Source organism: Oryctolagus cuniculus, chromosome 11 (genome assembly GCF_964237555.1).
Source record: "Oryctolagus cuniculus chromosome 11, mOryCun1.1, whole genome shotgun sequence".
NCBI lineage: Eukaryota > Metazoa > Chordata > Mammalia > Lagomorpha > Leporidae > Oryctolagus > Oryctolagus cuniculus.
Window position 1 is genome coordinate 50,336,559 of NC_091442.1, and position 17,491 is coordinate 50,354,049.

The following is a 17,491-nucleotide window of genomic DNA, read 5'->3' on the forward strand; positions in this document are numbered from 1 at the left end:
AATTAAAATATTCTTCCTATACAAAGAAATTAAATATTAATACCAACTGAGATAGGTCTTGACTTATGAACTTTTTCTAATTAATGCAGTGTGCTTTTTCTTGTACTTTCTAGTGTAAGTACTTTTTAAACTGGAATATTACTGTTTGTTAATGATTAAATATTTTATATTTTATATGTATTAACAATGAGGTAGAAAAGACCTAAGATCTCAGACATAACAAAGTTTACTAGTCTAGGACCCCACATGAAGTAACCTTTATGAAGTATTTGCCAATCTTCTGGTAGCTTTTCCAGTAAGGACAGACCTGCATTGCTGAATATCCAATCATTAATGCAAGCAGCTGATGAAGTAGAAGAACTATTACTTGCTTTTTCAATTGTTCAAATTTTATGAACTTGTAAACTTTCAATAGACCACAAATAAAGACTAATCTGTAAAACTGGATTTTTTTTTTACAGTTTAATAAATAGTTCTCCTGATGACTGCAGATATGTAAGGCTGTTTGGTAGTATTCAGAAACATCACAATAATGATAGTTTTGCTATTTAGTTTGTAGTCTTCAATAATGATTAGAAGTTACTTATATGAAACTGCTGTCAAACAAGTAAGACTGCATTTAGGCATCTATCATTTTCAGGATTGTTGGTAACCTGAAAATATTTCTTCACATATAACCTTGCCTCCAACTCACTCACATTCACTTCAGGGATCTTTTATATACCACATGTTGGCAGACAGAAGATGGTTTTCATTTCTCGATGTAAGCCCATTGTTCTATTGAACTATATTTGGGCTATTAACTAAAGTAATCTCCAACACTGCAGACTTAGGTAACAGTCCTCTTCCATGCCTTCTTTTTCCTGTTCAAATAACTTTTTAGAAAGATTTATTTATTTATGAGAGGCAGAATTACAGACACAGAGAGGGAGATACAGAGAGATAAGGGAGTTCCTTCCACTGGTTTACACCTCAAATGGCCACAACAGCTGCAGTTGGGCCGTAGAAATCCAGGAGCCAAGAGCTTGTTTGGATCTCCCATATGGGTGCAAGGGCCCAAAGACTTGGGCCCTCCTCCACTGCTTTTTCAGGCCATTAGCAGGCAGCTGGATACAAACTGGAGCAGCTGGTACTCAAACCAGTGCCCATGTGGGATGCTGGCACTGCAGACAGAGGCTTAACTTATTATGACATAGCAGACCCTCAAATAACTTTTTTTTCATGTGTCTGTTGCCCACTTTGATTTCTTCTTTTGATATAAGTCTGTTTAAGTCCTTTGGCCATTTAATAAAGGGTAGTTTGTTTTGTCATTGATGAGTTCTTATATGTTTATATATTCTGGTTATTAATCCTTTATAAGTTGTATAGTTTGCAAATAATTTCTCCCATTCTTTTTTTTTTTCTGACAGGCAGAGTGGACAGTGAGAGAGAGAGACAGAGAGAGAAAGGTCTTCCTTTGCCGTTGGTTCACCCTCCAATGGCTGCCGCTGCAGCCGGCGCACCGCGCTGATCCGATGGCAGGAGCCAGGAGCCAGGTGCTTTTCCTGGTCTCCCATGGGGTGCAGGGCCCAAGCACCTGGGCCATCTTCCACTGCACTCCCTGGCCATAGCAGAGAGCTGGCCTGGAAGAGGGGCAACCGGGACAGAATCCGGCGCCCCGACCGGGACTAGAACCCGGTGTGCCGGCGCCGCAAGGTGGAGGATTAGCCTATTGAGCCACGGCGCCGGCCCATAATTTCTCCCATTCTGCCACTTGCCTCTTCACTTTGCCAAGTGTTTCTTTGACAGTGTAGAACCTTCTCAATTTGATACAATCTCATTTGTCAATTTTAGCTTTGATTGCCTGTGCCTCTGGAGTCTTTCACAAGAACTCTTTGTCTATGCCTTGCAGGATTTCCACAATGTTCTCTAAGAATTTGATGGTATTGGGTCCTAAATTTAGGTTTTTAATTAATTTTGAGTAGATTTTCGTGTAAGGTGTGAGGAAGAGGTCTTGCTTCAAACTTCTGCTTTTTTCCCAGCACCATTTGTTGAAGAGACTGTCCTTCATCCAGGGATTGATTTTAGATTTTTGGTACAATATAAGTTGGTTTTAAGTGCGTGGATTGATTTCTGGTGTTTCTATTCTGTTCCATTGCTCTATTCATCTTTTTTTGTACTAATACCAGGATGTTTTAATTACAACTGCCATGTAGTATGTTTTCAAATACTGTATTGCAGCTTTGTTTTTGTTGTGTAAGATTGCTTTAACTATTTGGGGTCTCCTGTGTGTACATGTGAAATTCAGCATCATTTTTTTCTATATCTTAGAAGAATGTCCGTAGTATTTTGATTGGTACCACATTAAATCTGTAAATTGCTTTCAGTAGTATGGACAGTTTGATGATATTGATTCTTCAAATCCATGAACATGGAAGATTTTTCCATTTTTCATATCTTCTTCTATTCCCTTCTTTAATGATTTGTAATTCTCATAGTAGAGATCTTTGACATCCTTGTTTAATTTTATTCCAAAGTACATGTTTTTTTTTGTAGCTAATGTGAATGGGATTGATCATAGAAGTTCTTTCTCAGCTGTGGCATTGTCTGTGTATACAAAGTCTGTTGGTTTTTTGTGTTGATTTTATATCCTGCTACTTTACCAAACTCTTCTGTGAGTTTCAATGGTCTCTTAGTGGAGTCTTTTGGAACCCTTATATGTACAATCATGTCATATTCAAATAGGGATAGTTTGACTACCTCCATTCCAATTTGTATCCCTTTGATTTCTTTTTCTTGCCTAATGGCTCTGGCTAAAACATCCAGGGCTCTATTGACTAGCAATGGTGAGAGTGGGCATCCTTGTCCAGCTCCAGATCTCAGTGGGAATGCTTCCAATTTTTCTCCATTCAATAGGACTCTGGCATAGGTTTGTCATAAATTACCTTGACTGTGTTGAGGAATGTCCCTTCTAAATCCAATTTGCTTAGAGTTTTCGTGATAAAAGGGTGTTGTATCTTATCAGATGCTTTCTCTTCCAGCTATTGATAAAATCATATGGTTTTTGGTCTTCAGTTTTTAATGTGATGTATCACATTGATTGATTTGCAAATGTTAAACCATCCTGAATACCAGGGATAAATCTCACTTGGTCCAGGTGAATGATCTTTCTGATATGTTGTTAGATTCAATTGGCTAGTATTTTGTTGAGGATTTTTGCAACTATGTTCATCAGGGAAATTGGTCTGTAGTTCTCTTTCACTGTTGTATCTTTTTCAGGTTAAAAATTAAGATAATGCTGGCTTCATTGAAAAAATTTGGGATATTCCCTCCCTTTCAATTTTATTTGAATAGCTCGAGAATGATTGGAGTTAGTTCTTTAAATGTGTGGTAGAAGTCATCAGGGAAACCATCTGGTCCTGGGCTTTTCTTTTTTGGGAGGGCCTTTACTACTGATTCAGTTTTTGTCTTGGTTATGGGTTTGCTTAGGTTTTCTATGTCTTCACGGCTCAACTTAGGTAGGTTGTATGTGTCTAGGATTCTACCCATTTCTTCTAGGTTTCCTGTTTTGTTGATAAACAGCTCTTTTTGGTAACGTCTGATGATTCTTTTTATTTCTGTGGTGTCTATTTTTGCATTTCCTTTTTGATCTCTAATTAATTTGGGTCTTCTCCCTACTTTTTGTGTTAGTTGGGCGAATGGGTATGTCAATTTTGTTTATTTTTCAAAAAAAACAGCTCTCCCTTTTAATGATCATTTGTATTTTTTGTTTTGATTTTATTTCTTCTTTAATTTTTTTAACTTTTATTTAATGAATATAAATTTCCAAAGTACGATTTATGGGTTACAATGGATTCCCCGCCATACCGTCCCTCCCACCCACAGCCCTCCCCTTTCCCACTCCCTCTCCCCTTCCATTCACATCAAGATTCATTTTCGATTATCTTAATATACAGAAGATCAGCTTAGTATACATTAAGTAAGGATTTCAACAGTTTGCTCCCACACAGAAACATAAAGTGAGGAATAATAGATGATTTTTTTAAATGATGATGAAATCAGATCAGACCTATTGTCATGTTTAATCCCAGTGAGAGTCAAGTTGGGAGTTGATAATTTTTTTTTTACAGAGGATCAGTTTAGTATGCATTAAGTAAAGATTTCAACAGTTTGCACCCCCATAGAAACACAAAGTGAAATATATTGTTTGAGTACTCGTTATAGCATTAAATCTCAATGCACAGCACATTAAGGACAGAGATCCTACATGAGGAGTAAGTGCACAGTGACTCCTATTGTTGACTTTACCAATTGACACTCCTGTCTATGGCATCAGTAATCTCCCTATGCTCCAGTCATGAGTTGCCAAGGCTATGGAAGCCCTCTGAGTTCTCCGAGTTTCTTCTACTACATTTGGGTTTGGTTTGTTGTGTTTTTTTAGATCCTTGAGATGCATTGATAGCTCATTTATTTGGTGCCTTTGCAATCTCTTGATGTAGGCACCAATTGCTGTAAACTTTCTGTTAACAGTGATTTTGCTTTAACCCCTAAGTTTTGATATGTTATATTGCTGCTTTCATGTGTTTCCAGAAATTTTTTAGTTTCTATTTTGATTTCTTCAATGACTCACTGTTCATTTAGGAGCACATTGTTCAGTCTCCATGTATTTGTGTATGTTCTAGAGATTCCTAAGTTGTTGATTACCAACTTAATTCCGCTGTGGTCAGAGATGATGAATGGCATGATTTCGATTTTTTTGAATTTGCTGAGACACGCTTTATGCCCTAGCATATGATCAATCCTAGAGAAAGTTCCATGTACCTGTGATAAGAATTTATAGTCTTCAGCTGTAAGATGAAAGTCTGTTGATATGTTAGGTCCATTTGGTCTATAGTGTTCATTACATTTGTTGTTTCCTTGTTGATTTACTGTCTTTCCTTGTTGATTTACATTGCTAAAGTGAGATATTGAAATCAATCTGCCTTTACTATTATATCTGAGCCTATGTCTCTCTTTAGATCCATTAACATTTGTTTTAAATAGTCAGCTGTGCTGTAGTTATGTGCATGTATAATATATAATAGTCACATCTTCCTGTTAAATCAATCAGTTATTCAGTACATAGTGCCTTTTGTGTCTATTAGCAGTTTTTACGTTAAAGTCGATTTTGTCTGGCATTAGGATGGCTACACCAACTCTTTTGTCGTTTCTGTTAGCATGGCATATCTTTTTCCATCCTTTCACTTTTAGTCTGTGAGTACCATTCTTGGTGAAATGTGTTTCTTGTAGACAGCAATTAGATGGGTTTAGTATTTTAATCCATTCAGCTAGTCTCTGACTTTTAACTGGAAATTTGAGGCCATGTGCATTCATGGTGACTATTGGTAAGTAATAACTTTGCCCTGCCATTTTCCCATAAACATTCCTATTTTTGTTTTACATTGGATTTCCTTTTTACTTTTACTGGGAGATTTTTTGCCTTCACCTTCATTTGTAGTGATGACCATGTTTCTATCTTTCTGTGTGTAGCACATCCTTAAGCATCTTATGTAAGGCTGGGCTAGTGGTGACAGTTTCTTCCAATTTCTGTTTGTTATGGAAGGTCTTTATTTCACCTTAATTCATAAATGAGAGCTTTGAAGGGTACAGTATTTGGGCTTAACAGTTTTTTCTTTTAAGACTTGGAATATATCTTAGCATTTGCTCCTAGCCTGTAGAATTTCTGATAAGTCTGCTGTGATTCTAATTGTAAAGCCTCTGAAAGTAATCTGGCATTTCTCTTATACACATTTTAGAATATTTTCTTTATGTTTTTCTGTGGAGAGTATGACTAAAAATGTGTCATGGGGAAAATATTTTCTGTTCATGTCTATAAGGAGTTTTATGTGTTCCCTGTACTTGGATGTCCCTTTCTTTCTCCAAATTTGGAGAGTTTTCTGTTATTATTTCACTAAAAGGCCTTCAAATTCTTTCTCTCTTTTCACGGCTTCAGGAGCTCCTAAGACCTGTATATTGAGTCACTTGATAGTATTCTGTAGATCTCCAATAGTGATTTTTAGTTTCTAATTTCTACCTGTTTTTTGTCTGACTGTAAAATTTCCAGAGATTTGCCTTCAAAGTCAGATATTCTTTCTTCTGCTTCACCGATTCTGTTGTTAAAACTCTTCACTGCATTTTGTTATTTGTTCCATTGAATTCTTATTTATAAGGTTTCATTTTGATTTCCCTTAAGATCTCAGTTTCATGGCAGAAATTTTTTTCATGTCATGTTTGGATTTTATGAATTTGTGGATTTGCTTTTGATTATTTCTAAGTAATCCTAAAGTCAATTTTCTTAATTACATTTCTGGCATTTATTCAATTTCTTCATCTTCACATTCTGGTATTGAATGTTGTGTTCTTTTGCAGTGTCATGCTGTCTTCATTATTTTTGCTTTGGATTGCTGCATTTATTATTCAGCATTTGTGGAGACACTCCTTGGTTTTTTCTTTGTTTTTTTTTTTTTCCCTGTAATGGCTTTAATCTTTGGATTAGGCCTCTACTGGTTAGTGGAGTGTTGGCTTTTTCATTGAATACCTAAAGGTGTTTGGTGGGTGTGTCCAGGGAGCTCTGTTAAGTGCTCCAGGGTGAAGACAGTGTCCAAGGTGATGCATGGGTTGGGTGTGGTAAATGTTCTCTTTTTTATTTTTTTTATCAGAGGCAAATTTTATTTACCTCTGTTGGCAGTCTCAGCTCACCTCCTCTCCTCGAAGGAGAGGAGACCAGTGCCTAGGTGCTAGCCCTAGTTGATATAATATTCTGCACTGCCACAAGAACCACACAAAGAATCTGCACAGTCCTTGATGTATTTACAGATTCTGCAGTAATGACCCTCACCAAGGAATCACAGAGCCCTGAGCATATGGAGCCTCCTACAGTGACTGCCCAAAGTCCCAGCCACACACTGAGTACCCCAGACAGCCACAGTATTTTCACAGTCCCAGCACACAAGCCTCCAACTGCCATGAGCACTCATGCCCCTGTTAGTTCTCCCCACCAGAATCACGTGCCTCTGTTCAGCTTGTTGCTGGGCAATTGGACATGAGCTGGTGCAGTTGTTACATATGTTCAAAATATCACCCACCTTCTATCAGCTTGTTACAAGATGCCAGGTGCACAGTGGTCTGGGAGAGAGAAATAACACCCCCCCTTTTCTCCTCTAGTTTGGCAGGTACACAGTCTCCTATAGGGCCCCAAGCTAGATTCCCACCAGGTTCTTCCTGCAACTTTAATACCAGTGGCTTGGGATGATGCAGACTGGTCTCATCTTAATCCAGAGTTGGTGCTGAGGCTCTCAACTGCTGGGGTCCTGAGTTGTGTACATCTGTGCCTTCCACATAGGTCCACAGTGTTCCTCTAATTTGTGTAGAGCGTCCTCTGCCTCTTTTCCCTAACTCTCCTCTGAGACTGCACTCTCTCCACTTTTAAAAAACCATCATCTCCTAGACCAGAGCAGTAAGCTCCCTCCCTATTCTGCCATCTTATCCCCCCAATAAATCTGTCAAATAACTTTTGACACTTCTGTTTCTCCCTGGGTATTCATTTTAGGTAGAGGAAATTCTCATCGTTCTATTTGCTCTTTTCATTTCTGTTTAATCACATTGGAAAGTACTTTAGCTTGGGACTGCCCTTCTCTGTCTAGCAGATAGGCAGGTATTGCTCACTTGTATGCCTTTTCTTCATTCTTTTATTTGGTATTTTTCTTTTCTTGATAGTCTTTTTCATCTGTGTTTTCTTAGCCTGGAGCAGCTTATTCTAGAACTTAGCCTTCAGGCCAATCATATTTTTTATGAGCCTCCCTACTTGCCTTTTCCCTCTTTTTCTCATGGTACACTAAAGGATATCCATAGCATTTAAGGCTTAATTCAATATATGTGTTTTGTAGCATGGTGACTGCCTTAGAACTGCTAGGTGCAGTCTCTCAGGTGCAAAGAACTTCTCAATTTCCAATGCCAGAAACCTGGAAGAAGACTTCCTAGCCCACAACAGGAAATCTTTCACTGTTTTAGATGATATTTTGAATGTTGTTTTAAATTATATTTTTAGAATGTTCAATTTTACTGCACAGGAATGCAACTGATAATGGTGTCTTTATACAACAGAACTTTAATATGAGCGGATTTTAGTTAATATCTCAGGATTTACAAAAGAGTGCATATTAAACTGATGCTTTCTCTCTTTTGAGTATTGATGTTGATTAATCCAGTTAATCAGGTATTAGTTGATGGCATTCAAGTTGCAATCATGATCACTGTTATAGCAGAATTTTCTAAAGCTTCTTAATGAATATTTGTGTTTTTACATCTTGAAGCTGTTTTAGTATCGTGTATTCTCTAGGTTTAAATAAACTGATCTCCAACTGAAAAAAAAGAAGTCTCCCAAAATACCTATTCTGAAAGCTAATATGTTTTTAATCAGTGCTCAGTGTCTCACAATTTTTTCTGCTCCAAAATAATAGCCTTATCAACAAAAAATAGCATTTTGTCATTTTCTTCTTTGATGTTCCTCATAGGCCTGCTATTCAAATATTATCCTTCCATTGCATACTTCCTAATAGTGATTAATTAATGTTTTTATTTTCTGTCAATGTTGTAGATAATATGATACCCATCACCTGGAAAAACTTAAAATAGATGCAAATGACTTGATAATGAGGTTAAAAATGAAGTTTGGGAACTTTTTATAAATTCCAAATATGTATAAGCTTCTAAATAATGTGATCTGTCAACTTCTCTGCTTAATATGCTGAATTTGTTCATTCTGTACATATTTGTTTCATGCTTACCATATTTCAGTATATTTGTGGCACTTCAGATAAAGTATCTTCCATCAGATAAAAAGAGGTACAGTTTTTTCATTTGGGACACAATTATGATATACAGAGTCATTAACCAAGAAACATAAAGTTATATAAATACTTAAATAAACATCATCTGGCTAAGAAAATCTATAGCATCAAAAATGTCAATAGAAATTTGCAAAAAAAATTTACTGGTACTACCACACATACATATTTACTCACGAATGTTTGTATTAACAAGCCAAAATTGTGTCCATGTTCACGTGCATATTGTATTCTTATCCATATCATTAGCGCTACATCTAAATCTTGATGTCTGGCACACCTATATTATTACATTCAAAATGTAACCAATTCTCATTGTTTTAGAGTTGGCAGTATTTGTTAGCTTTTTTCATCATAAAATCTAGGTGAGACAATCTTAACATTATATAGGAGGAAGGGATGATTTGGCTCAAAGGTTAAGAGGTTCACAGTTGAAAATTGGATAGATCCTATTGGTTCAGCATCTGGTGATTTTCTTCTTGCTGGAAGAGTATTAAAGTGGCCCAGAGCATTGTATGACAAGACACAGGGAATGCCTTGATATCTGTGTTCATATGGTCTCTTATAAAGCCTTGAGAATTTAATCGTGGGTGTTCCACCCTGAAGCTTCAATCCAGTCCAGTCATAATCCAAAGGATTTGTCTCCAAACACCATAATTGGATTAAATTTGCACCCCTTTAATAAAATTATTGTAAGCCATTGGGAATAACCCCTCAACTCCTTGGTCTTCAGGTGACATGCAGTATGCAAGCTAATGTCTAAAGCATAGAAGTTATCTTCTTCCTTATTCTGGAAAGATGCTCTTCATTTTTCAGGTTAAACATAATCTTTCCTTCCTATGATGACAGTTGAAGATTAAACTGATAACATCATCTTCACATTGCCCACTCTCTACATAAATTTGTAAATACATATATAATTCAGCTGCACCATGTCCTTACTTTGACCTGTCTGCTGGCTTGTGAACATTGTTCTATAGATTTCACTCCATCTTATCTTTGACTACAGATTTCATGTAGTACATTATAAATTTTTTTAAATTTTTATATAACAAGTATATATTTTCTCTCATGAATGAAAAATTATCCTACCCCACCTTCACACTACTTTTCAGATGAAATGATTTGAGTGCCTTGTAGTAATTCCTTATGCTTTTTATTTCTGTGGTATCTGATATTACATTTCATTTTTCATCTTGGATTTTATTGATTTGTATCTTCTCTTTTTTGTTTAGTTGGGCCAGTGGAATGTCAATTTTGTTTATTGTTTTCAAAAAATCAGCTCTTCAGTGATTTTTTTTGTTTAGTTTTTATTTATATCCCATCTAATTTTATTTAGTTACTTTTTCTTACTAATTTTGGGGTTGTATTGTTGTTTTTCCAGGTCTTTGATGTGTATTTATAGCTCATTTATTTGATGCTGTTCCAATTTATTGATGTAGACACCTCTTGCTCTAAACCTCCCTCTTAACACTGCTGTATCCCATAAGTTTTTTTTTTAATTTTTTGACAGGCAGAGTGGACAGTGAGAGAGAGAGACAGAGAGAAAAGTCTTCCTTTGCCGTTGGTTCACCCTCCAATGGCCGCCGTGGCCAGTGTGCTGTGGCCGGCGCATCGTGCTGATCCGATGGCAGGAGCCAGGTACTTATCCTGGTCTCCCATGGGGTGCAGGGCCCAAGCACTTGGGCCATCCTCCACTGCACTCCCTGGCCACAGCAGAGAGCTGGCCTGGAAGAGGGGCAACCGGGACAGAATCTGGCGCCCTGACCGGGACTAGAACCCGGTGTGCCGGCGCCGCAAGGTGGAGGATTAGTCTAGTGAGCCGCCGCGCCGGCTTCCCATAAGTTTTGATATGGTGTACTGTCATCTTCATTAATTTCCAGAATTTTTTTATTTCTCTTTTGATTGCTCATAGGAGCCACTGTTCATTCAGGAACATGTGATTCAGTTTCCAAGTGTATGCATATAATCTAGAGATTCTTCTATGCAACTAATATATGGAGCTTGTATTTTAACCCATTCACCCAGTTTGAATCTTTAAACTCCAGAGTATTTCCCTTTTACATTCAAGGTTACTACTGGTGAATAACGACTTAGCCCTGTCATTTTTGCATAAATATTCCCATTGTTTACTTTGGGTTTCTTTCGTGCTTTTACTGTTAATTTTCTCCCTTCACATTCTTTCATAATGATGGCTATCTTTCTGTGTTTCTGTGTGTAGCACATTGTTAAGTATCTTTTGTAAGGCTATATGAATGGTGACAATTTTTTTTCAATCTGTTTGTTTTGGAAGGTTTTTATTTCACCTTAATTTGTAAATGAGAGATTTTCAGGGTACAGTATTCTGGATTGGCATATTTTTCTCTTAATACTTGGACTATGTCTCTGCATTCTCTCCTAGCATGAAGAGTTTCTGTTGAGAAGTCATATGTGAGTCTAACTGAAGTTCCTCTGAAAGTATTCTGGCATTTCTCTCATGCACATTTTAAAATCTTTTCTTCATGTTTTCATTTGCTGGTTCACTCTCCGAATGGCAGCAATAACCAGGTCTGGGCCAGGACAAACCATAAACCTTGAACTCCATCCGTATCTCCTACATGTATGGCAGATATCTCAGCACTTGGATTATATTCTGATGTCTCCCCAGGTTCATTAGCAGGGATCTGTATTCAAAGTGCAGCAGCCAGGACTTAGCCAAATGCTCATATAGGATGCCAGCTTTGAAGGCAGTATCTTAACCCAGTGTACCACACACAGACTCTGAGACATACTTTTCGTAGGCCTGAGATAAAGCATGCTTTTCCAGGGCATAGCCTCTTTTCCTCAATAAGTGTCCATGACCACATATTTTTTTGTAGTGCAGAGAACATTTCAAAAACTTTTTGCTTTCAGGTGAATGGTTTTCTGTTCTTTAGATGTTCAGTTTCTGAAGAAGAAATTTTACAATATGTTTTAAAAGCGCATTTTTTTCATTACTTTTGATGCTATATGAAATTATTTGCAAACAAATAAGGCTGTAATTTTATTCTGAAAGTAATTAGCACAGATATTTCAGGTCTTTTGAAACAGATTTTTTTTTAAAGATTTATTTATTTATTTGAAAGTCAGAGTTACACAGATAGAGAAGGAGAGGAAGAGAGAGAGAGTGAGAGAGACAGGTCTTCACTGGTTCACTCCCAAGTTGGCCACAGCAGCCGGAGCTGGGCTAATCCGAAGCCAGGAGCTAGGAGTTTATTCTGGGTCTCCCTCATGGGTGAAGGGTCCCAAGGACTTGAGCCATCTTCTACTGCTTTCCCAGGCAGAGAGCTGGATGGGAAGTGGAGCAGCCAGGTCTTGAACCGGTACCCATGTGGGATGCTGGCACTACAAGTGGTGACTTTATCCACTATGCCACAGTGCCAGCCCCCCTGAAACAATTTTTCCAGGTCAGTATTAACCATGATCTTTTGGTATCTTTTAAACCATCAAAGGATGCTCTTTTATTCTTAGAGGTTTGACTATTTCTTCTAAGAGATGCTTCTGATTTTATTCCAATATTAATAAACAATGTATGCTATTCAAATACTTTTTTTATGAGGTAGAGTTACAGAGAGAGGGATAGCCAGAGAGAAAGGTCCCCCATCCGCTGGTTCACTAACCGAATAGCCACACGAATGCTTTGCTACTTATAATTCCTTTAGTTCTTATAACATTCTGACAAATTAAAACATTCTTTAGTTGTCAATTTCATTGATTTATAAGAAAAACATTGAAATAAATATTTCTAAAAATATTCTATGCCTAATTGACTACATATCAAGATGATGTCATATAATTTATTTTAAAATGATGGACTCTCTTAGACATGCGGATAATGACAGTCATTGAATTATACATCTCATTGAACTAATAAGATCTCTAATTTTTAGGTGTACTGCCTCAAGTAATCATAACTTGTACAACCTAGTAATGCAAAATAGTGTAGTATTATACTACAAATATAAGTGTAGAATGTTTTCTTTTAATGTGAAATAAAAATATGTAAAATTGTTTTAACAATTGCTAGGATCTTTTAAAAATTCTCAATATGAAATTTTTTTACTATATTTGAGCAATTTCACATCATAGTAAAGACATGTAATGAAGAAGCATTTACATGAGCTCCTGACTGAAACTTTATTTATTCTTTTTTTGATCATCAGAAAAGTAGAATATGAAATTTACAGCCTGAACCATTTCTAAGTGTACAGTATTGCAGCTATTAACATTGCTATGGTTAAAAATATTTATTTTATTTGAAAGGGAGAATTACAGAAAGAGAGAAGTAGACATAGAAAGAGATTTTCCATCTGCTGATTCACTTCCCAATTGTCCACAATGGCTGGGGCTGGGCCAGGCCTAAACCAGGAGCCAGGAACTTCATCGAGGTTTCCAACATGGCGGAAGGGGCCCAAGTACTTAGGCCATCTTTTGCTACTTCATCAGCTTGGTGCTGGATCAAAAGTGGTGCCGCCAGAAGACCATTTTTGAAGCAAATAATTTGGGGTTGGCATTGGTACAGTGAACTAAGCTGCTGCCTGCAATTCCAGCATCCTGTATAAAAATGTCAATTTGATCCCTGGCTGCTGTGCTTCCAATCCAGCTCCTTGCTAATGTGACTAGAGAAGCAACAAATGATGTACAACTACTTGAGCCCCTGCCACTAATGTGGAAGTCTCAGATGGATTTCCAGGCTCCTGGCTTTAACTTGATCCAGCAGTGGCCATTGTGGCCATTGAGGAGTGAGCCAGTGGATGAAAGAACCCCCCCATTTTATACAAAATGAAAAATGTTTAAAATTATAAGTATATTTTGAGTTTATTTTCTCTAATGTTTTTTAAACGTAGTCGTTTGAATCCATGTTGAAAGTTTAATGAAAACATATCATGAATTATTTCTTTTAGAATAAACCTCATGGTGAGGAATGGTGATTGAATGGAGATGCCAAAATCCTTAATAAAATATTAGCTAATCGAGTTCAACCACACATCAAAATGATCATCCACCCAGACTGGGATTTATCCCTCGGATGCAGGGATGGTTCAACATATACAAACAATAAATGGGGTATACCACATTAGCATAACATATGGAAGAATAAAAACATTATTTCAATAGATACAGAAAAAGCATTTGATAAAATACAATAATATCATTTCATGATAAACACCGTAAGCAAACTGGGTATAAAAGGAATATACCTCAACACAAAGTAATCTATGACAAACCCACAGCCAACATCATACTGAATGGGGAAAAATTGGAAGAATTTCCACCAAGATCTAGATCCAGACAAGGATTCCCACTCTCTCCATTACTATTCAGTATAGTTCTGGAAGTTTTTGCAAAAGCCATTAGAGAAAAAAAAGAAATACCAGTGAGAAAGGAGGAAGTTAATATGCTTGTTTGAGAATGATGTGATGCTTTATGATAAGGAAACTGAAGATTCCACTAAAGTCTATTGGAATTCATAACAGAGCTAGGCAAAGTTGCAGGATATAAAATCAACATGCAAAAAACCAATAACATTTGTATACACAAACAATGTTATGGATGAGAAAGAACTTAAGATCAGTCTTATTCACAATAGCTACAAAAATTTGATACCTTGTTATTCTTATGTTTCATGCTAGTGTTGTGATGTGGCTAGGCATGGTCTAGGTTCTTGTCTGGACATAAGAAACAATTAAAAAAGAGGCATAGGGAAAATGACCAGAGAAGCAAGATTTTTGAAGTGAACTAACACACTCAGGAATGGGTGGAGTCAAGATTGGGAAAAATGAGCTGCAAATAACATGAATCAGGCCTTTCTTTTTTATGACTTGAGTTTATAGGAGCTGGTGCCTGAATATTAAAAGGGGGCAGGATTTGGGCAAGACTTGAGTAACCCATTTTCTTGCTCTTTTTAGAAAATCTCAGAAGGTTTATAGTATGAGTTGTGTGGTGGGAGTAGAAAAGTCAGTCATGGTAATTTCACTATAATGATCTAAAAGTCATCAGAGGGACACAGCATACAGCCATACTCAACATTGCTACCTGGCATAGGTTTTAAGTGGAGAAAGTGTAGATGTTGTAGTTTTCAATACACAAATGGAGAGGAGGTTTGGTGGTGCACAGAAGGGTTCATTTTTTTAATAAAGATTTCTTATTTGAAAGTAAGTATTGCAGAAAGACCAGATGAGAGAGAGAGAGAGAGAGAGAGAGAGAGAGAGAAACTTCTAATTTCTGGTTTACTCTCCAAATGGCTGCAAAGGCTAGTGTTGGGCCAATAGCTAGGAGCTTCTTCCAGGTCCCCCACACAGGTGGTAGGCCCCAAATACTTAGGCCACCTTCTACCGATTTTCTGAACCCATTTGCAGGGAGCTGTATCAGTAGTAGTTCAGCCAGAACTTTTTACTGATGCCTATATGGGATGCGGGTGTTGCAAGTGGCATCATTAACTGTTATGCCACCATACAAGATCCTGCAAGGGGAGTTTGTGTGGTGTACAGAGAGGGATGGTTTGGAGTGGTTCAGGGAAGAGGGTGGATTGAAAGATGCCAGTGGTTGCTGTACAGGCTAACTTGGATGCATAGAGACAGGGTTGGCAGGGCTTCAGCAGGAATGGCCACAGGTGCACAGGTGGTGCTGCCAAACTTCAACTCATCTTGCTATGGCTATTATCTCTACTTATATCATTAGGATTAACAATAATATGCTGTTTCAGTTTGTGTTGAATCTTTATGAATTGTTCCTGTACAGATCCCTACAGGCAGTATTTTGTTCTAAGTCAAAATGCACTGTTCTGTTGTGTCACACAATGATGTCTGTATTGTTTTTACATTGGAAATTTGACATTTGCTTATGTTCATTTTTTTCTTTCAATAAGCATTTAAATCAAAAAGATTTTTAGTTCATACAGAGAACTTCCTTGGTAAAAATCCAAGAGATCTGTCCTAAATATTATGTTACTGATATTTGAAAAATGCTTTACTGATTTGAATGATAAATTATAAACATTGAACTTTTTAAAGAAATTTTCCTTCTTGTGATGATTTTCCCTTATTAATGGCACATTTAAGTAATTTATAGCCCATGCTACCAACTGACAGTTGACCAGCTGGATTTTTTCTAAATATAAAGCTGCCTGATGTTAAGTTCTGGATCCTGAAAAAGATTGATAGAAAACCTGAAGAACTCATAAGCATCAAAAATAGATGTATATGGTCATTGCTCAAATATCACTAAAAGTTCAGCATATAAGTTGATTTGCAAATCAATTTTAAAGACTCTCACATAACCTTGATGGAAGAGTACAAGAAAGGATTTTTTTCTTCAGATTCCATTTACTAATTTCAATGTAATCACTTTACATGTTAGCTAGAGCAATTCAGAATAGTGTCATTTTATGCTGAATCCATGTGTTGAAATATTGCCCTCTGTTGCACAAAAAATATACAATTGTGAATGCCCAATGAAAACTTTCATAAATCAATGAAAGAGGGTTTAAGCTGATAGCAGAAGAAGATTAATTCAATAATCATATGCCTGGATCTTGAACAAAAAAGATAACATGTAATATATATAATATATAATTGACATTTTGAGAGCTGATGATTGTTTATAGCCCTTGTCTCTAATGTTGAGGAACAGTTTTTTTTCTTCTTACTCTTTGTTGAACACTTTAGTTCATATAGGGTTAACCTTATAAAGAAAATTGAAAGTAGATTTGTGTAAAAATTAAGAGCAGGAATAAGGAGGAAGGGTGGGAGCATGGGTGGGAGACAGGGCAGAGTGTGAAGTATCACTGTGTTACTAAATCTGTATATATTAAATACATCATAATTGTTTACCTTAAGTAAAATTTAAAAAAAGGAAAATAAACTATGTACTCCTAGAAAAAAACATGGAGGAAATGCTTCTGTACATTGGAGTGGATAAGATGTTTTTGTTTTTCACTTGCATCAGAAATAAAGAGAACAGGGGCTGGTACAGTGGCATAGTGGGGGAAAGCTGCCACCTGCAGTGTCAACCTCCCATATGAGTACTTTGAGTCCCAGCTGCTCCACTTACATTCCAGCTTCCTGCTGATACACCCGGGAAAAGCAGCAGGAAATGGCCCAAGTCCTTGGTCCCATACACCCATGTGGGAGTCCCAGAAGAGGCTCTGGGCTCCTGGCTTTGGATAAGTCCAGCTCTGGCTATTGTGGGAGTGAACCAGCAGATGGAAGACCTCTTTCTCTCTCTGCCTCTACATCTGCCTCTCCGTAATTCTACTTTTCTTTTTTTATTTTTAACTTTTATTTAATGAATATAAATTTCCAAAGTACGATTTATGGATTACAATGGCTTCCCCCCCATACCGTCCCTCCCACCCACAACCCTCCCCTTTCCCACTCACTCTCCCCTTCCATTCACATCAAGATTCATTTTCGATTATCTTAATATACAGAAGATCAGCTTAGTATACATTAAGTAAGGATTTCAACAGTTTGCTCCCACACAGAAACATAAAGTGAAAAATAATAGATGATTTTTTTAAATGATGATGAAATCAGATCAGACCTATTGTCATGTTTAATCCCAGTGAGAGTCAAGTTGGGAGTTGATAATTTCTTTTTTTTTTTTTT

At 36.9% G+C, this 17,491-nt stretch overlaps 1 protein-coding gene and 1 pseudogene across 1 annotated transcript in view; one reads left to right on the top strand and one right to left on the bottom strand.

The window, feature by feature from the left end:
- LOC127487785 (uncharacterized) overlaps window positions 1-5,352 on the bottom strand; it is a 108,583-nt gene extending 103,231 nt beyond the window's left edge. Inside the window, exon 1 of the mRNA XM_070053180.1 lies at window positions 5,134-5,352. Within this exon, the coding sequence (XP_069909281.1) occupies window positions 5,134-5,352 (219 nt within the window). The remainder of the gene's footprint in view (window positions 1-5,133) is intronic.
- LOC138844343 (alpha-actinin-4-like) overlaps window positions 1-17,491 on the top strand; it is a 35,964-nt pseudogene continuing 18,473 nt past the window's right edge.